Genomic DNA, 21,505 nt, shown 5'->3' with positions numbered 1-21,505 from the left:
GGCAATGAATGTGGTCCCTGCCCTTGAGGAGCTCACAGTCTAGACAAACGGGACAAACTCATAAACAAATATTTACAATACAATGTGGCAAGTGCTATAAGAAATATGGATATACATAATGTTATGGGAGCATAGATGACCAAAGCTTCAGTTACAGGTGACACCTGAGCTTGTTCTTTTATCATGATTTTACCAGCTGCCAGGGAATAGGAAATGATACTAACACGTGGCAGGGGCTATATTTTGAAACATCTTGCATGCCATGAGCTAAGGAAGTTGGGAGTCTATCCAGCAGGCAATGGGGAGCCACAGAAAGGTTTTAAGTAAGAGTTACATGGTAAGATTTTTATTCTAGAATAGTAATTCTTGATGGTGGTGTGAATGATGGAGCGGGGGGTGAAGGGAGAGGTTTGGTGAGAAGATAAATGGGAGATTTGAGGGAAGAAAACCAGTTAGAAAGCTAATACAATAGTTCAGGTGAGAGATGAGGGCCTGAACTAAGTTGGGAAAATCAATTAGGATGTAACAGAACTGTATTTTTAATGCTGTGTACCAAAATAAACAAGGATTGATATTTAAACTTTTCCAACAGATCAACCTAAGATTGGTCCTTTGGCTAACTAGGTAGTATTTTAATTAAAATATTTTGTTTTTCTGTTGGAAAGACCAATTTTTAGTTCCTTGATTATTTCAGCTTAAGTTACTCTAAAGAGTTTGCTGAAATTTTTAGATAAGGCACACATTAAAATGTTAAAATGAATTAGTGAACTTCCTAGACTCAGACAATAAGGCACTCTCACTTACATGGCATGCTGAAGATTAGTTCGCAGTTTAACATAGCTCATTGCTGCTCTCTCCTGCTGTTGCCTTGCTTCCTCTTGTTGTCTTTGAGCTAACATCCATGTTACCTGCGTGCTTCAAGGAGAATTTTATTCTTCTTTTAACTTAACTTTTTCTATGTAATTAATAAAGTTATAGTACAGAAAATGATCAAATGTACTTACTTATAATCAAGAGGTGTTTGATGATGTTCAGTCTGCATTGGATAAACACTCATGAAGCTATCCTCAGGCCGTAATCTTTTGGGCTCTCTCATAATAGTGGAGGTGAGTTGTGGTGTCTGCATCATAACAGGGGTGTGCAGTGTTTGTTCTCTGCTTAACCACATACTGTCACTACTACTACTTTCTTCAGCTGGAAAAGAAAATTAACGACGAGGTTTAGTCACTAATTTTGACTATTCAGATGTCTAATACAACCTGTTCAGGTCAATAAACATCTGTTGATTTCCACAAGCAAGTCACAGGAACAGGGGGACACAAACCTATGTAAGGGTCAGTCCCTGACCTGGCCTTAGAGTCTAGTTGTAGACACAAAACAACCAGGCAATTAAAATACAGTGTGGTAAATGCAAGGAGAGAGGGAAGTATAAGGGGAATGGGGGCAGTGAAAGGGGTCAGAGCCAGCTATCCAGAAGCAACTTCTAACTAGAGTAGGTATCAGGTGGGCTAGAAAGGCTTTTTATTCTAGGCAGGGAGAAGTACATAAAGCAAGAACACTAGGGCAGGAAACAAGGACTAAACCTTTTTTTTTCCTTTTTTTTTTTTTTGAGACAGACTCTCACTCTGTCACCCAGGCTGGAGTGCAGTGGCGCAATCTTGGCTCACCTCCACCTCCTGGTTTCAATCAATTCTCCTGCCTCAGCCTCCCAAGTAGCTTAGATTACAGGAATGCATTACCATGTCTGGCTAATTTTTGTATTTTTAGTAGAGACAGGGTTTCAGCATGTTGGCTAGGCTGGTCTTGAATTCCTGGCCTCAAGTGAGCTGCCTGCCTTGGCCTCCTATAGCGCTGGGATTACAAGTCCGAGACATCGCATCCAGTCGACTGAACCCTATTAATCTGCTGATATTTGACCTACAAAAAGGGCAATTTCATATGGTTCAAAACTAACAGTTTGCTACTCCTGGGGCATAAAGATTGAAAGGGTAGCAAAAGACACGGCTGGATAAAGAAGCAGGAATCAAATTGTGGAAAATCTTGTGAGCTCTCCTAAGGTAACAGGGAACTGCTGCTGAAGGTTTTAAGGTAGGGAAGCAATTTGGTGAGTTACATGTTTTAGTCAATGTGGTGGCAGTGTGGGGAGTGAACTTAAAAACAGAATACCGGTGAGCAAACAGACCAGTTAAGAAGCTAATTGTGTGGCCTAGGTGAGTGAGACATGGCAACAGGGATGGAAGTAATAGAAGACTGGTTCCCAACCTATGGGATACAGACCACTGAGCAGGTAGTAAGAGCAACTGCAAGGGGGCCACAAATCTATACGAATATTAAGCACTGGACGAAAAAGAAAAAAGGTTTCACACCTGCAAAAGCTACTTTTTTCAAATGTCTGTAAATGTTGCCATAATTAGTAAGTCAAATTTGTGTACAATTGTTACTGAATTAATAGTAATTTTTAAAATCACTAACCTGGGAGAAAAAAATTGATAGCACTTTGTGACTGTGAATTTAGAAGAAAACTATTTCATTAGAAGATTATATGTATGAGGCCAGATGTAGTGGCTCACACCTGTAATCCCAGCACTTTGGGAGGCTGAGACAGGTGGATCACAAGGTCAGGAGTTCGAGCCTGGCAAAGATGGTGAAACCCCATCTCTACTAAAAAATACAAAAAATTAGCCAGGCGTCGTGGTGGGCACCTGTAATCCCAGCTACTCGGGAGGCTGAGGCAGGAGAATCGCTTGAACCTGGGAGGCGGAGGTTGCAGTGAGCTCAGATCACACCACTGCACTCCAGCCTCGGCAACAGAGCAAGACTCCATCTCAAAAGAAAAAAAAAAAAAAAAGGCCAGGCGCAGTGGCTCACACCTGTAATCCCAGCACTTTGGGAGGCCGAGGTGGGCAGATCACCTGAGGTCAGGAGTTCGAGACCAGCCTGACCAACATGGAGAAGCCACGTCTCTACTAAAAATACAAAATTAGCTGGGCATGGTGGTGCATGCCTGTAATCCCAGCTACTCGGGAGGCTGAGGTAGGAGAATCGCTTGAATAAGGGAGGGGGAGGTTGCGGTGTGCCAACATCACACCATTGCACTCCAGCCTGGGCAAAAAGAGCAAAACTCCATCAAAAAAAAAAAAAAAAAGATTATACATATTTGCAAATGTGTGTAAGGTTTTAAGGAATAAGAGTGGAAAGAAAATGCATGAATAGCTAATACTCTAAGAATAGATTAAACATAAACTCCACATTTTGCCATATAATTACATCAGCCTTTAAGTTCTACTGTATTCAGGCTCCAATACTGTCTTCAAAATAGCATTGACTTGGCCAACCTATCAGTATTCATACTTCCTTCTTTTAACTTATTAATGCCTCAATTTCTATGGTTCTCCCCAAAAACCTGAATGAGAGCACTGACTCTTCCTGTAAAAACTGAAGTAACTGGTTTAATAATCTATTTGTAAAATGTGATATAAATACCAATTCATATGTTTCCATGAGGTCTAAAAATAAAAAAAGAGAGATTTCTGTAATATAAATACCCATGCATGTGTTTCCATGAGGTCTAAAAAAAAGAGAGAGAGAGAGAGATTTGATGGCCCAACACACACCTGTAACTATTAACTACTAGTTCAGGTGATAAAAACTTTCAAAAATTTAGTGATATGAGAAAACATCTTTTAATTTGATAACATTTTGTTTTTTAAAAAACAGAAAAGTTTCTTTTAACTTATAAACCATCAGCCCTAACTACTTTAACTGGTCCAGGGTAATAAAAGAGATAACCCCATCAACTGTGATGTTGGGACTATATAACTAACCAGTGTAAAATTGTACAAGTTAGAAATATAAGGTTATGCCTTTATACTACTGGACAAAAGATACTAAAATTCATAGGACAATCAAGTTTTAAACACTGAGCACTTGATCATAAATGAAAGCTGATGAGTTATGTGGCAATTTAAAAATATGGGCCCAAAATTCTTTGACATTCCTCACATTAAGAGGTGGAGAATTATGTCCTCTCCCCTAGAATCTCTGATTGCTTGGCCAATAGAATATGGCAGAAATTACACTATGCTAGTTTTTGGGCCCAGGCCTTAAGAAATTGGCAGCTTCCACTTCCGGTCTTTTGGGACACTTGCTCTTGGAGCCTAGTGATATGCTGACATGGAGAAGTCACACGTTGGTGTTCTGGCAGACAGTACAACTGAGGTCCCAAATGACAGCCAGCATCAGATATGTAAGTGAAGATGCCTCTGGTATGATTTCAGCTACCAGCCTTTGAGCCTTCCTAGCTGAGGTACCAGACACCATGATCCTGGCTATGTCCTAAGTTTTGAGGTAGTTTGCTATTCAACAATAATAACTGGGACGAATTTTGACAACTATGCTAATTTCTTTAATAATTCCTAAGAAAAGGAAAAAAGTCCCCAGGCCCATTTTGAACCAACTCTGGAGTGCTAGGAGTCTAAGAGCTTCAAGTGTCATAATGCATTCCTACCTCTAATATGATAGCACTCTATTTCTATGAAGTTCTTCATGATTAATGGCCTCTTCATAGAAATTCAGAAGTTGCAACCTCTCTGAATCTGTTGTTCCACTTTAACTAGATGATCTGATCTCTTGGGTAATAACTAGCTCTATAATACTGAGTCCATTTCCCTATGCATACAGTGTAGCACAGATTTTAAAAAGCAGGCACTCTAGAGTGAAACTGCATGGCTCTCCTACTTAATAACTGTGTGACATGAGTATGTCACTTAACCTCTCTGTGCTAAGTACTGTCATCTGAAAAATGAAGATGTACCCAAAAAGTTGTGAGAACTGAGTTTATGTATCTAAAATGCTTACAACAGCACTTTTACACACAACGAACACATTTTGTAAGCTATTATTGAACACATCTCAAATACAACATAAGGTGAACCTTAATGACAATTCGGTTGGTAAACATTAGGGATAAATATAAAGAGAATAAATTATATCCTTACTGAGTGAAAGCTGCATGCCCTCAACCACTTTCCGTTTTCCTGTAGATGGTTTTGATTTTTTACTCCGCACTGTTGACCCCCGGCTGCTGATTCCACTAATGACCGACATGGTGTCATCATCACCACCAGCTAGCAAAGAATTTCTGTAAGACATCAGTGGAAGCCACACATCCTCTCTTCGGAGTGACATCTGAAAAGTCATGAACTTTTCCAAGTAAACATACCTTGAAAAGAAATCGAAACTGTTAGCTTTGATACAGAAATCTGCCGGTTATATTAACTCATAGTTGTGCGAGCATGGGCATATTACTTCACTACTCAAACTCAGCCTTACAGGACATTAATGAACAACGTTGTCTCTGCCAAGATTTTCACATCAAATGAAATAATTCAGAGCATTCAGTTTAACATTTGCTGAGTACCTATTATGTCCCAGGCACTATGGATAGATACAAAGATGGATATGATATGATACCTACCTGCAAAAAAGTTTCAGCCTGATGGAAATCATAAATCTACCCTTGGATCCAAGTATCTCAAGGCTTATATGTAATTTTGCAATCAAAATTCAACTAACGTTCACGTGACGACTATGTGCTAGATATTTTTTTTTCCCCTCAGGTTCCTTAACTATTCTTACAATTCTATGAGGGAAATGTTTTCCCAATTTTACAAGTGATGAAAGAAAGGATAATAAAAATTAAGAAGTAATCCCACAGTAATAAAAATGAGTAGGCAGCATAACTATGATTCAAGTCCAAGGCTCTGACACCAAGAGTTCTATAAGGCTAAATTATGCTTCAAATAAAGACAATTATTTGTCAATTAACTGTAAAGTGCAATTCAAATATTTGCTGTCATTGTAATGACTGATTTCTATCAATTCAGATTCACCAGTGTGAACAGCATTAAAGAGAATAGGAGAAATGAATTACAAAGCATACTGCTTTGTTCTCTGTTCAGTATGCCTTTCTCTTTTTTTTTTTTTTGAGACAGAGTCTCACTCTGTCATCAAGGCTGTAGTGCAGTGGTGCCATCTCGGCTCACTGCAACTCCGTCTCCCAGGTTCAAGCAATTCTCCTGCCTCAGCCTCCTGAGTAGCTGGGATTATAGGTGCACACCACCACGCCTGGCTAACTTTTGCATTTTTTGTAGAGACAGGGTTTCACCATGTTGGCCAGATTGCTCTCCAACTCTCTGCCCACCTTGACCTCCCAAAATGCTGGGATTACAGGTGTGAGCCACGGCGCCCAACTCCCAGTATGTCTTTCTGTATTATAATACACTTCAGTCATATATAGTAGTACAGTACTCCTCCAAGCGTGGCCTGTGAACTGGCTACCACTCCAAAAACTGTTAAGTCTGCAACAAGATACAAAGCTCGAGCCAAAATATACTCACTGGCAGACAGATTTACAATTATGTACCCACCACATACCTAAATAGGACATTACAGATAAGTAGCCCGCACTAAAGCTATCCCCATTTTGCTTCCTCCTCGTGCCCAGAGGTTACCACTACTTATCACCCCCATGCACATTTTGTACATTCAATACATAGTTGTCTGTAAACATCATAGTACAGTTTTGTACTTTGCTCTTTGTACTCAGTGAAATCCAGCCATTTTTACTGTTGTATGGTATTCCATTATATATCAATCTATTGATCCATTTTCAGTTGATGGATGTTTAGGTTATTTTGAGTTTTTCCACTATTTCAAACAATCCAACAGCCATCATTCTTTTATCAGTCTCCTTGTGCATGTATTCAGGAGTCTCTGTGGGGTATCTACTTATGAATGAAATTACTGGATCATGAGGTAGAGAGAATCTTAAACTTTACTACGCATTGCCAAAGAGCTCCACAAAATGGTCTTGTACTGTCACCAACAATGTATAAAAGGCTCTGCTGCCTCACATCCTTAGCAATATTTGACACTATCAGACTTCTTAATTTTTCCTAATGTGCTAGGTGAGAAATGGTATTTCATTGTTTTAATTTTTATTTCTCTGATTAATACTGCTTATGCAATTTTAACTGGGATAAATTTATATACAACAGAACACACAAAACTAAGAGCACAGTTGTATCGGTTTTATAACTGAACATAGACCTGTGTGACCCACATGCCTAACAAGATACAGAACTTGGCAGGGCACAGTGGTTCACATCTGTAATCCCAGCACTTTGCGAGGCCAAGGTGGGCAGATCACCTGAGGTCAGGAGTTTTGAGACTAGCGTGGCCAACATGGTAAAACTCTGTCTCTACTAAAAATACAAAATTAGCCGGGCATGGTGGTGCACGCCTGTAATCCCACCTATGCAGGAAGCTGAGGCAGGAGAATCACTTGAACCTGGGAGACAGAGTTTGCAGTGGGCCGAGATGGTGCCTGAAGGACAGAACTAAACTTCATTTCAAAAAAAAAGGATACAGAACTCTACTACCCTAGTGTTCCCATTCAAACTCTCCAACACTAGAAGTAACCATTACTGTAATTTTTATCACCATACATTAGTTTTGCCTGCTTTAGAATTTCATATAAAATCTATAGTCTTTAAATGCAAAATACTAGTGAGTTTTCAGACAAGATTATTTACAATATGAGGTATCCATACGCTTCTGCCCTTTTACACCTCAAAGCCGTGGCGAAAGGTAGAAGATTTTTGAGAATTTAAATCCATTTTGGGGGCTCTTTTGTAAGTCACCATTATAGGAGACTAAACCAGAAAAGTGCCCTGTTTGAGAATTAAAGGATGTTCCTGATGGATTGCCTTTATTATTCTTTTTCAAATGCTCTCTCCTTAGTTGGGTTAAGGCACAAACGCAGATAAGAACACAAAAAGCAGCTAGGCAGTGGTTCATGCCTACAGTCCCAGCTACTCAGATTAAGGCAGGAAAATCACTTGAGCCCAGGAGTTCAAAGCCAGTCTGGGCAACATAGTGAGTCCAGTCTCTTAAATAATAAAAGCATTCAAATTATGTGTCAAAAGCCACAATTATACTGGAGGAAAACTCACAATATTAAAATAGAGTATTATGCATATAACACAGTTATAATCCTTAAAGTTGCTGAAGAATAAACTTTTTCGTGTATTAATGCAATCCTACAATTCTGTGTGAGTAGAAAGGAGAGAAACCAAGTATAACAATTGCCCTTAAGAATCCCAAAATGAAATTAAATAGGACATTTCCAGCAAATACATACACTGTTCTTTTGTCTTGTCGGAGTAGTTTAGAAGAAAATTCACTCAGAATATCAAGAAATGCCAAATTTAAAGGTGGATGGCTCTCCCCTTGTGGATTAGGCTCTTTAAAAGCAAATTCTATGCCATCTCTGCAAAGAAAAAAAAATAATTGAAATAAATATTTGAGGGACTATAATAAAAAAGTCAATAACGTAGGAAATTTCACTCGCTACTTCCTTTGCCAAGCTTTTAATTTGAGGAATAGAAAATAAGGAGGTTGTAAAGTGTGAGAATGTGCAGATATATTGACATTTTATGTCACTGTTACTTTCTTTAAAACAATACACACACACACACCACTTAGCTTTCAGTCTGAATATGGTCTGGTATATCTACATTCTTTAATGGGTACCTTTTTCCATAGAAAATAACGTAAATTCTCTCACATAATGATCAATACATTATCTGTATTTTTCAAGACATAAAGGAGACCTACTCTAACATATAGAACGTTAAAAAATAATTCACAATTATTTGTAATGAACAACTCAAGTAAAGTTTAAAATTAAACCCCATCTAAGGCCCATTTTAACTATATTTATGTGACTATAAATACCTCTATTCATCAAAATAACAACCCAACATTATAACTCTATCAAATATGTAACTGAGTAAAAAACAATCCAGATGGAATCAAAAAGGAAAAAAGGATATTACATGAAAAAAAGATATTATTTCTGAAAATAATATATAGGTAGTCCTTAAATATTATGTAAAATTACCATCTAATGGATGCATAAAAATAAACTTCAGTTTTAGAAGAAAGTGAAAGGAGAGAGCTAATTAAAGTTGAGGGAGGAAGCTGGGTGTGGTGGTTCATGCCTATAATCCTAGTGCTTTTGGTGGCCTAAGTGGGAGGATCTCTTGAGGCCAGGGGTTCAAGACCAGCCTGGGCAACATGGTGAGATCCTGTCTCCACAAAAAACAAAATAATAATAATAATTAAGTTGAGGGAGTAAACTTAACTTTACTTAAGCAAAACTTAAACAAGAGCAGCATATTTTCCTCAGAGAGACAGTTAGCACTTTTATAACTAAATGAGCAAGAGGATGAAGGAGAGTCCAAGACTCTAAAAGCAAGGTTCTTTAACCCACAGCTAACAGATAAAGGGTTTTAATACACAAATGTTGGTTATGTTAAAGGTCTAAAATGTACCCATACTTTAAAAGTGCAACTGATCACTAAATTACATGCCCAGTATAAAATAAAATGACTTCCAATTTTGATAAGGGGAACAAAATATGCAGACGGAAAGAAGGGTGTGGATCAAAACACGGGAAAAGGTGACTACAAAATAAGAGTGCAGAACCAAAGAAAAAACTTGAGACAAAGGAATCAAACCTCAAAGATTTCTCTATCTGACAATGAGATCATGACAAAAGTTGATAAAAAAGATGTGTAATGCTTGAATTTATGCTGCTTTGATTCACATAATTTATAGACTTTGTATGGTTTAAACAAAGGCTTATAAATGGAGTTTTAATCCTAACTCATTTTGTTGTTGTTGTTGAGACAGAGTCTCTCTCTGTCCCCCAGGCTGGAGTGCAGTGGCACAATCTCGGCTCACTGCAACCTCTGCCTCCAAGGTTCAAGCAATTCTCATACCTGAGTTGCTGGGACTAGAGGTGCACACCACAACTCCCAGCTAATTTTTCTATTTTTAGTAGAGACGGGTTTCACCATGTTGGCCAGGCTGTTCTCAAACTACTGGCCTCAAGTGATCCTCCTGCCTCAGCCTCCCAAAGTGCTGGGATTACAGGCATGAGCACCAAGCCTGGCCCAACTCATTTGTTAATTGAGATAGCACTATAACTGGTTCTTTAAAATTAAGAAAGGAGATAGGGTAGAGATTTATAAGCTAATAATAAAGCACAAATTTAATTTAGTTATTCCAAATGAAAGGGCTAGATTTAAAAAAAAAAGTTTCATGACTAAAAAATACGAGAGCTGAATAAAATATCTGGAGATTACTTGTGCAGCATGGCAATGGCTTCTCTTGTTTTCAACTGATCAAGTCCAAAAGTTAAAGCAAAACGTCGAGCAAGTTCTTTTATGCCACTAAATGTAGAGGATGATCTATCAAAATTATAGCCATTTTCTTGTATCATTTCATTAAAAAGCTGTTTGGAAAGAAAGAAAGCAAGTTAAAGTTCTTAATACCTGGAGATTAACATCTTTTAAAATATTACATTTTCATTTAAAATACAGGTGTTCAATAAATGAGGCACTGTATTTTATTGCAAAACACTAAAACATGATACAAATGACCAAAAGTGTAGTACTTCGTATATTTAAACTGGAGGTTTTAATTAACAGAAACTCTTTAGGTTAGTTTTGGCAGAATGCTATCCTGCTGGTATTAATTGGATATTAACATAGCATATAAAAATATAAAGGAAAAAAACTCCAGCAAATTATTAGGCAACCATGCTCTGTTATTTACGTTTAAGTGGTGAATCTTTACATCAAGAACTCTTAACATGAAATAGTGAAAGCTTAAGAATTTTAATCTTCTTTGACAAAGCAATTCTAATTACAGGACTTGAACCAAAAGAAATAATATTTACGCACAATAATATGTACAAAAATGTTTTAGTGCTATTTATAATAGCAAAACTTGTAAAAAACCTCAGCGTAAACAAGGAGACTTTGGTTAAATTGTGGTCTATCTATAAAATGGAATATTATATAGTTGTCAAAATGGATATGCTAATCATCCTGCTTTGTTAACTATACACTGTGTCAAAACATCACTATGTACACCCCATAAATATGTACAATTTCGTGCCAACTTTTTTTTTTTTTGAGACAGAGTCTCGCTCTATCATCCAGGCTGGAGTGCAGTGGCATGATCTTGGCTCACTGCAACCTCCACCTCCCAGGTTCATGCCATTCCCCTGCCTCAGCCTCCCGAGTAGCTGCAATTCAAGGTGTGTGCCACCAAACCCAGCTAATTTTTGTATTTGTAGTAGAGATGAGGTTTCACCATATTGGCCAGGCTGCTTTCGAACTCCTGACCTCGTGATCTGCCCGCCTCAGCCTCCCAAAGTGCTTGGATTACAGACGTGAGCCACCACGCCCGGTCATGTGTCAACTTTTTAAAATGAGGAAGACTTCTGGGTATACACCCAGAGAAAATGAAATCCGTATGTTGAGGAAATTATCTGCACTCATAGAAGCAGAGAACAGAATGGTGGTTGCCAGGGACTGGGGGTTGGGGGAGGCTGAGACTTTGGTCAAAGGGAACAATGTTTCAGTAGGACAGGATAAGTAAGTTCTGAAGATCTATTGTACAGCATGGTGACCATAGTTAAGAGTAATGTACTGTATTAGTTTATCTAAAAACTGCTAGGACAGTTGGTCTTAAATGTTCTTACCACAAGTAAGTAAGTATGTGATGTAATGTTTATGTTAATTAGCTAAATTTAATCATTTCACAATGCATACATATCAAAACATCATGTTGTATACTGTTAAGTATACAGAATTCTTACTTTTAAATTATACCTTCACAAAACTCTAGAAAAAAAAATAAATGAACCTCTCCAGCTCCAAAAAAAAGATGCTGAGGAAATTATTTAATGGCATAAATGTGTTCAGTGTTTATTAATATTAAAATGCAGCCTTACAAAATGGAATGCACAATTTAATTTTGTTAAAAAATCAGATTTCATGTACGCATAAAAAAGAGTAACAAGGCCATTAAAAAATAAAAAGGTTATTGTGAAAACATTAAGGATAATTTGCATTTGTTCCTTTTTATATTTTCGAAACTTTCTACAGCTGGCAGCTATTACTTTATAGCAAAAGTTATTTTTTAAATGACATCTTTTCAACCTTTTAAATTTTATTTATTTTTCTTTCTTCATTTTCTGTAGAGATGAGCTCTTGCTATGTTGCCCAGGCTGGCCTCGAACTCCTGGGCTCAAGCAATTCCCTACCTTGGTCTCCCAAAGTGCTGGGATTACAGGCATCAGCCACTACACCCCGCCTACATTTTATTAATTTTAACAGAGAAAATTCAAATTCTCAAATAAAATTAAGAACATTCCTGGCCGGGTGCAGTGGCTCACACCTGTAATCCCAGCACTTTGGGAGGCCGAGGCAGGCGGATCACGAGGTCAGGAGATTGAGACCATCCTGGCTAAAACGGTGAAACCCCATCTCTACTAAAAATACAAAAAATTAGCCAGGTGTGGTGGCGGGCGCCTGTAGTCCCAGCTACTCGGGAGGCTGAGGCAGGAGAATGGCGTGAACCTGGGAGGTGGAGCCTGCAATGAGCTGAGATTGCGCCACTGCACTCCAGCCTGGGCGACAGGGCGAGACTCCGTCTCAAAAAAAAAAGAAAAAAAAGAGGACATTCCTAAAAGAAAGTTCATCAAGTTGGAATGGATTGGGTTGGGTTTTGCATGCAAATTTTGTCTCCAAAGACAAAAGTATACTAAGTGAGTAATTTTATCTAATTAAACTGCCTCAACACTGCCAAAATGAGAACTATTGGTTTTTTTGTTTGTTTGTTTTGAGACAGAGTCTCACTCTGTCACCCAGGCTGGAGTGCAGTGGCACGATCTTGGCTCATTGCAACCTCCACCTACCAGGTTCAAGCAATTCTCGTGCCTCAGCCTCCCAAGTGGCTGGGATTATAGGTGCACATCATCGTGCCCAGCTAATTTTTGTATTTTTAGTAGAGACGGGGTTTCACCATGTTGGCCAGGCTGGTCTCGAATTCCTGATCTCAGGTGATCCGCCCACCTCGGCCTCCCAAAGCACTGGGGTTACAGGCATGAGCCACTGCGCCTGGCCAAAACTATTGTGTTTTAGTTATAAAATTAATATACGCTCACAAAAATAAGTTTGGAAATATACAGAGAAAAAAGTAGAATTCAACATGATATCTACCAAAACAAGTTAACCACTGTTAATATATTTTGTGATTATGAAGCTCTTTATACATTAATGAATATAGATCTACACTAATTTTAAGTGTTGTAAAAGTCATTGCAGAAATGTACTATACAGTAAATTTATCTAATATCCTGACAGACTTTTAGATTATGTCTTACTTCCTATAAACAATGTTGCAATATACAACTTTGTATATCAACTTTTGCAAACTTGTGTTTTTATCATCTTGGATAAAACAGTAGATTTAAAAAGTAGAATTGCTGCCTCAAATGGTATACACATTATAAATTTTTACACAAATTGCCAAATTGCCTATCATATCGATATTTCCTCCATACCTTAGATAGCTATAGGTTTTGCCAATCTTGACAGTTTGAAAGCAAAAAAATAATCTCACTTGTACTTTCTTGTATTTCTACTTTTATAAATTGTCTATTGCACACTTTGCCCAATTTCAACTGCTACCGTATTTTGCTATTAGGTGTTAATTGTGTTAGCTGAAGTTGGTACTCTTAATGCTTACCTGTTGCAGACTGAGAATAAGGGTCTTAGCACACTGAATTTTGTCTATCTGCCTTGTTTTACTCATTGTTTCTTTGATGATATCTCCATAGTCATTATAATACTGTAAAGAAATTTGTACAAATTAGAGCTTTATCTCTTAAAACTACTTGACAATAAGACTAATTTTAGGTTAGTCATGTAAACACGTCACAAAGTATGTATTTGGCAAAAATTATGCCTTCAAAGGCAGGAAAGAATGCTACTGAAACCTAAAGATCATTTCTAAGCATACAATCCCTAACTTCAGTAAAATCATATATACAAAACAGTTAAGATCTAATCAAATTAAGCTCCAGACTTGGTTTAAAATAAAGAAGGTATACTGACTAAAACAACAATTAGGTTATGCAGATTTTCAGAAGTAACACAAAATATACAAACAAAATTCTCTTTGTAAAACAATAAATATAATGTCAGTTACACTTATAACTAATTCATTGATACCAGGTATACAGGCCATGAGCAGTTCAAAACTTTATTAATTTGGCTTATAGAATCTAACAGCCTATAAACAACTTTTAAAAGGAAAGCATATAAACAACTTTTAAAAGAAGTTGATTATATGACATTTACATTACACATTGCACATGAAATTTTTTCCTAATTTAAGATCGTGTTTCAAACGTGCACAATAACAATTATCAGAGATAACAGAATAACCACGTCCCTATGACTAATAAGTGACTTTAGAATACCTAAGACTAAAACTTTAAAATTTGTTAAATAACTTCATAAACAACCTTAGTTTAAAAAAAAAAAAAACCTGGTTAATTGTCATCCCAAATGATTTAAGTTCCAAAATAATTTTCAATGATATTAGAGTTCAAGTAGCAAAATATTCCAGAGATGATTAACTAGGTTTTAATATATTACATATTTTATTTCTTGAAAGCAAAGGCTTTAAAAAGTTTACATTTATAATTAGATTTTAGTTGAGGAAGGATTTTTAAAGCTATCTTACCATATTTAGTCACATTCTGTTAGTATAATCAACAATATCCTGTTTATCACTATTTTTAACTTAATAAAACCTCACATATAGTTATGAAAATTATGAATAACCTATGGTTAATCAAATCAGACTTTGAGAACCAAAGGGGGAAACATTAACAATCACAGTGGAACAGATAAAGGAACTCAGGACACAAAACGTTTGGAGTTATTCAAGGTCGCAAGATGCACAGTAACCAAGCCAAAACTACCATCCAAGTCTTCTGACTCCTGAAACTCTTTTTAATGCTACATCAAGCAGAGGAGGAATGCCATCCTATTATCTTAAACTGAATCATAAATGATATTTCTGATAGTGACAAATTAAGAGAGGCCATCTCCAATATTCCAGATGCAAACGAACACAATAAACCCAAAATGTCCATTAATTGGGGTAGAGGTATAAGGAAATGTTATTGAAAACATTAAATATTTTAAAATACAACTCTTTTACACTAGAAATGTAATTTGCCACTTAAAGAATTCAATGGCAGCCATGCATAAAAACCAGTGTTGCATTTTAAAACTATCTTGCTATCCATTTTTCAACTTTACCTTCATATACTGTTTGAAGATATCTGCAGCTGTATTCATCTCCACCACAGTATATACAATTAGCTTACAAAATGCTGCAAGTAAATTTCTTCTCTTGTGCAGAGCTTCAATTTTACTGGCTTCATCCTCTTGCTGACCATCTGGAGAAAATGTCCCAAATATTAAGCATCTTGTATTTTATTTCAACCATGTATTTTTTTAATTCTCACTATAAAACATGCTTTTATAAGAGAATTTGAAAAGGGAAAAACATTAAAATTAAAATTATAACCATTCATAATTTATTCCAATAGACTAAATTTTTGTGACATCAAATAATGATCAGAACAAATGGAACTGAATCACTCCATTTGTTCGTATTCCATGTTCACCTAGTGAAGTCAGGCTAAACTTGCCTGACATTCGTCTACTTCCCTAGCAGGATAGTTTGTCAACAAAATCTGCACACTCAATGTCTGTTAGTTAAGGCTCCTACGTTCCTGAACACTGCCAACCTCAGAATTTCTCTTATCCCTTCCGAGGATGCTCCCACCTTACCTCAAACCCCCAAATCTGGCTATAACAGTCCTTCTTTGTACATATATTCAGCTAGACAGGCCCCAGAAACCATTCTGTCTTTTTAAAATAATCTTGCATATTTCTACTCTGATCCATTATGTGAAATCTTGACATTCAATTCTCAAGAAGACAAACTTATTTCCAAATTCGTAGTTAGGGAAGCCCCACTGCAGCCTCCAAGTAATGCCAAATAATTGTTTTACTTATCGGATACTGTAAATAAAACTGGATGAAGCTTTTTATATTAAAAAAAAAGCTGCATAAAAAAATTTTTCCCTCTGGACAGATTTTACAAATGAAATTACTAGTAAAAAAAAAAAAAAAAAAAAACCCACTATCCCAGGCCGGGTGCGGTGGCTCACACCTATAATCCCAGCACTTTGGGAGGCCAAAGCAGGCAGATCATCTGAGGTCAGGAGTTCGAGACCAGCTTGGCCAACATGGTGAAACCCCATCTCTACTAAAAATACAAAAATCAGCTGGGTGTGGTAGCACGCGCCTATATTCCCACCTAGTTGGGAGGCTGAGGCAGGAGAAACGCTTGAACCCGGGAGGCGGAGGTTGCAGTGAGCCAAGATCACGCCACTGCACTCCAGACTGGGCAACGAGAGTGAAACTCTGTCCAAAACAAACAAACAAACAAACCACTATCCCTTGTTAAATGAAGTTAAAATTGTTTATGTTTATTAGCCATTTGTAATTCCTCTGGTGAACCGTCTGCACATATCCTATAAGCTCCAATATAAGGTTCCCAATATCAAAAACTATTTTATGTATAGTAAGAATGTTCTTTCATTTAATTAATTTTTCATCCTGTCTCTGGTAATCTTTGATAACTTCTAGTAAACTAAAACCACATTTTAAGAGTAAGAATTTAAGACAGACCATCAGAGAAAGTTTTATCTCAAATGTATGCCCCAAGATGTAACTATTTGCTTAGAAACCTAAGACATATCATTACACTGAATACATAAAGTAACCTTTTCTTAATAGCTCTGTCACTATAATGGACAATTTCTACATGACACTGTTTCCAATGGCATACAGACATTTTCCCTCTAAAGACTAAACTATCCTATGATATTAAGAGTTTTTAAGTCCTGATTTTTATTTTTCTCCACTAACTGCTTGTCAAGAATTAGCCAACTTTTTCATCAACTAAACTATTGGCTTAGTTATGCTTTTATTCATAACATTGATTTGACAAACATTTATTGGTCAACAGGCAGTTTACTAGATGGTATGGATATGAAAAGATGAAAAATGTTTTGTTCAACATAATATCATTTACATGGAAGTTAGCAAGAATAAATGAACTATGTATTGTTAACAGATACAAATTCTTACTAAAATAAAATTGAAATGCAAAGGTGTGATAAACAACAAATTTGGGGTAGCAGTTATCTCTAGGGAAAATGGGAGGATAATGGGATAAGTGAGGAATATAAATGAGGGCTTCTTTTGTAACTGTGCTTTTAAAAAACGTAAAACAAATACAGCTAAATTTGACAAAGACTGATGGAATGGTTACATAAAAATCTGTTATACTTTATACTCTTCCATTGGACTAGAATGCACTTCATTTTAAAAGTGAAAATAGTGCCAGGTGTAGTGGCTCACATCGGTAATCCCAGCACCTTGAGAAGCCAAGATGAGAGGACTGCTTGAGCCCAGGAGTTTGAAACCACCCTGGACTACACAGTGAGACCTCGTCTCTACTAAAAATTAAATAAATTAGCCAGGCAGAGTGGCACACGCTTGAGTCCCAGTTACTCCAGAGAATGAGGTGGGAGAATCATTTGTACCTGGGAGATTTAAGCTGCAATAAGCTATATGAAGTCCACACCACTTCACTCCAGCCTGGGTGACACAGTGAGACCCTGTCACACACAAACACACACACACAAGTCTAAGGAGATAAGAAGTGTGGGTAATTCTAGGAAGCTCCTAGATAAATCAAGAGTTTTGGCAAGCTTACTCTAATTCAATTCCCCATGGACTAAATGAAGCTAAGGCAGCCCCAAATTAACAAAAGGGTTATGTACCAAAATTTATTTTGTATCAGGTTTTAGAATCCAACTGTGCTTTCTCATAGATGTTTTAGAAGTTTAAAAAAAAAAAGACGTTTTATAAAGTCCTATTCATTTTTTGGATTAACTTCAGATGTTAGCTTCTCAAAAGATGTTTCAATACCTGCAGATCAGTGAGAGCTTACTCTATATGCCCACAACACTTTGTACATGCCTCCATTACTTATCAAAAATTGCACTATAGGCCGGGCACAGTGGCTCATGCCTGTAATCCCAGTACTTTGGGAGGCCGAGCCGGGCGGATGACCTGAGGTCAAGAGTTCAAGACCAGCCTGGCCAACATGGTGAAACCCCATCGCTACTAAAGAAAAAAAAAAGAAAAGAAAAGAAAGAAAGAAAGAAAGAAAAAAAAAGAAAAATTAGCTGGGCGTGGTGGTGGGCACCTATAATCCCAGCTACTCGGGAGGCTAAGGCAGGAAAATCATGTGGACCTGGGAAGCGGAGGCTGCAGTGAGCCAAGATTGTGCCACTGCACTCCAGCCTGGGTGGCAGAGTGAGATTCCATCTCAAAAAACAAACAAACAAACAAACAAAAACACTATAATTACTTGGTTCTTTTTCAACCTGAATTTAATTCTTGAAGGATGAGACCTTGTCTCATCTTTTCATATCCATACCATCTAATAAACTGCCTGTTGACCAATAAATGTTTGTCAAATCAATGTTATGAATAAAAGCATAACTAAGCCAACAGCTTAGAATGACAGATGAAAAACTCAAAGTATATAAACTTCACTACATGGATTCTGACAACTGTTTTGGCTACTCTGCGTTTCTTATTTGTGTTCAGGCTAAGTTTTTAGTATGTGAGCACAAAGCTCTCTATTGCTAAAAATAAGCTACATGCCATATACAGAATTATATATATTTACACCCTGATATGTAGTGATACATCAGTATGGATATATACATGTTGATGTTGTATTTTCCTTTAAGTATAACTTCACAGTTTGGGAGGCCGAGGCAAGAGGATCACTTGAGGCCAGGAGTTCAAGACCAGCCTGGGCAACATATCAAGACCCCATGTCTACAAAAAATTAGCCAAGCACGGTGGCGCACCACCTATAGTCCTAGCTACTCAGGAGGCTAAAGGGGGAGGACTGCTTTGGTCAGAGTTTAAGGGTGCAGTGAGCTGTCATCATGCTACTGTACTCCAGGCTGGGCAACAGAGTGAGACTGTTTCTAAAAAATAAAAATAAACAAAAAGTATACCTTCAAACTAAAAACAAACCCAGAAAGACGCCACCAAATATCACATCTTTTCCATGACCTCATGCTCAAGTAAGGCAATTAGGGTGTGTAAACAATTAGGGTGTGAAGAGTAACTTAACACTAGGTAAGGCTGGTTTGATTCTTTTCCTGTGAACATTATATACTGCCCCAGACTTTTACAGAGCAGTTTCAAACATTTTTCTAACATTCAAAAATCAAATACTCCCCAAATTAAAAAAAAAAACCTACGGTATACAAGTACACAACAAAAAGTCACATACTTTATTCTTTCCAAATTATCTGCATATTGGTATTACCAATGAATAAGGGCAAGAGGGAATACATTTTACTGAGTACCTGCTATATGTCCAGGCACTGTACTAGTCATTTGACTCAATTTTTAACAGTTTTATCAGGTAGTTAGAAATTAGAAAGCAGGCTCAGTGCTAGTGAGAAGCAGAGATCTGACTTGAAAGCCTATACTCTGCAACATCACGTTTTCTTTATAATAGTACAAAAAAATGAACATAATTGTGCTGGAATACATACCTGTGTTTCACGTTTTTAAGGATAAAATATATTTTAGTGCACCGATGTACATCATTGTTACTTAAGTTTGATTTTATGGTGGACACACAGATTTAATAAAAAGATGGCAATAAAATTACCTGCACTATTATTATCATCATCCTGTTCAATGAAGACATGATCCAAAATAAAGCTGAGCAACTCAGACTGCAATGAAGAATCAGGGGTGTAAACTAACGGCTCTAACATGTCACGCCCTCCTGACATAATCTGATGGCTGAAGATCATCAAAATATCACACAGAATAGTGAAGGCCTATTAAAAAAAAAAAGAGGAAAGCATGCTATAATCCAAGGTTTCTCACTAACTGCCACAAGTAATTTACATATTTAACACAGAAACAGAATCCAACTTTCTATATTTAAAAATCTTAAGAGAAATCAATGTTTAGTATTTTCCTAAGATTCTAAAGCTGCGAAGTATAATTTATGTAACAATGAATGCTTATATTTGTATAATGCTTTACTAACTGCAAAGTAATTTCACAAATTTTTTTTTAATTTTCAGCAACAATAAGTGACGTGTACAATATGTTACACACTACCAAAATATACAGGGTCAGGAATCAAACTCAGGTTTTCTAACTCCAAATCCCCTACTTTACTCTATATTGCAATGCCCCAAGGTATTCATTCTCAAATATGAAATAATGTATAAACTTGGTACCACTCTTCATTCTACAGAAGAAAAAACATTAAAGAGATAAGTATTAAAATAGAGATCACAAAATCTGTGGTACTTATTAAGCACTCTCATTGTTCACACGTGTACTGATTAAGTAGAGAAAACATAACCAGATACAGGGCTGCTTCCTATTTAACAGGTAAACCTGAACATATTATAATAAACATAAGGCTGAGGTTGTATCTCAAGGAGCTTAATAAAAACTCTGCCATGGGTTTTAAATGGAGTCACAGACTAATTAATTATTTGTTGGGAAGGGGTAATGAAAATAGAAATTTAGGGTCACAAAGTAAACCAGAAAATACATTTAAAATACATTAAATATAAAAATACATTTCTCATTCCTGGAAAGACAATATAATACAGAGCACAAAGCAGATCTTATTAACAGTTTTGCCATTTTGGAACTAACCATATTTACTTTTTCTCTTTATGTTTTTACCCCTTCCTTCAGTCTCTTCACTTAAGCTGTTTAATAACTAAATAATTAATCTCTATGGCCTGAGCAAGGAATTATATAGGAGGTTACACAGGATAACCCACAAGGATTACGTGTTAACGCTATAAAAATAGGGATTATTATGCTGAATATCTTGGTGTCCCATGCAATTATAAAGTAATATTTCATGCATTAGGTTTGGATCCGTGCATGTCATTAAAATCCTATTCCAAGAGTTTAAATCTAAATTCAATTTACTACCATCAGAAATCTTGTTCCTTTCATCTGAACTATAGAGATGAAAATTAAAGTACCACACCCTTTATTGCTGTAGTTCAAAACTACACACGTAAAATTGGAGAGAATTCAGCAATGTAATAGTTATGGCAATATACTTCATATTTTTGGAAAAAAAATAGCAAAATTCAGTAACTGCATCTTGGCAGGTGTGACCAAGCATATATGTATGGTAGGGACAAGAGAGAGCTGGAAATAAGAAAAAAAGAGGCTACCAGCTGGGCATTGAATGAACATTTTAAACTATAAAAATCCAAATATGTTTTATTAAAATTAGCTTCAGTATTTTTAAATTAAATAAAGACAAGTGCCAAACAAAGGGCTGGTATATTTGAATAACACTAAACTAAAATAAATAGTACCTAACATATCACAGTGTC

At 36.7% G+C, this 21,505-nt stretch overlaps 1 protein-coding gene across 23 annotated transcripts in view; it reads right to left on the bottom strand.

Annotated features, from left to right (window-relative positions):
• STAG2 (STAG2 cohesin complex component) overlaps positions 1 to 21,505 on the bottom strand; it is a 141,797-nt gene that overhangs the window by 10,704 nt on the left and 109,588 nt on the right. For 12 of the 23 annotated variants that reach the window (XM_063634900.1, XM_055268171.2, XM_063634905.1 and 9 more), the window contains 7 exons: positions 19,786 to 19,960; positions 15,258 to 15,397; positions 13,672 to 13,773; positions 10,215 to 10,363; positions 8,204 to 8,332; positions 4,998 to 5,221; positions 1,005 to 1,194 (listed from right to left, as the gene is read on the bottom strand). In XM_063634900.1, the coding sequence (XP_063490970.1) occupies positions 1,005 to 1,194; positions 4,998 to 5,221; positions 8,204 to 8,332; positions 10,215 to 10,363; positions 13,672 to 13,773; positions 15,258 to 15,397; positions 19,786 to 19,960 (1,109 nt within the window). Of the gene's footprint in view, positions 1 to 804; positions 916 to 1,004; positions 1,195 to 4,997; positions 5,222 to 8,203; positions 8,333 to 10,214; positions 10,364 to 13,671; positions 13,774 to 15,257; positions 15,398 to 19,785; positions 19,961 to 21,505 lie in introns of all 23 variants that reach the window. The other 11 variants (XM_055268163.2, XM_055268162.2, XM_055268169.2 and 8 more) reach the window with 1 other exon arrangement.

This window comes from Symphalangus syndactylus, chromosome X (assembly GCF_028878055.3).
Source record: "Symphalangus syndactylus isolate Jambi chromosome X, NHGRI_mSymSyn1-v2.1_pri, whole genome shotgun sequence".
Lineage (NCBI taxonomy): Eukaryota > Metazoa > Chordata > Mammalia > Primates > Hylobatidae > Symphalangus > Symphalangus syndactylus.
Note: the sequence above shows the minus strand (reverse complement) of the source record. Positions and strands in the feature narration are given on the sequence as shown.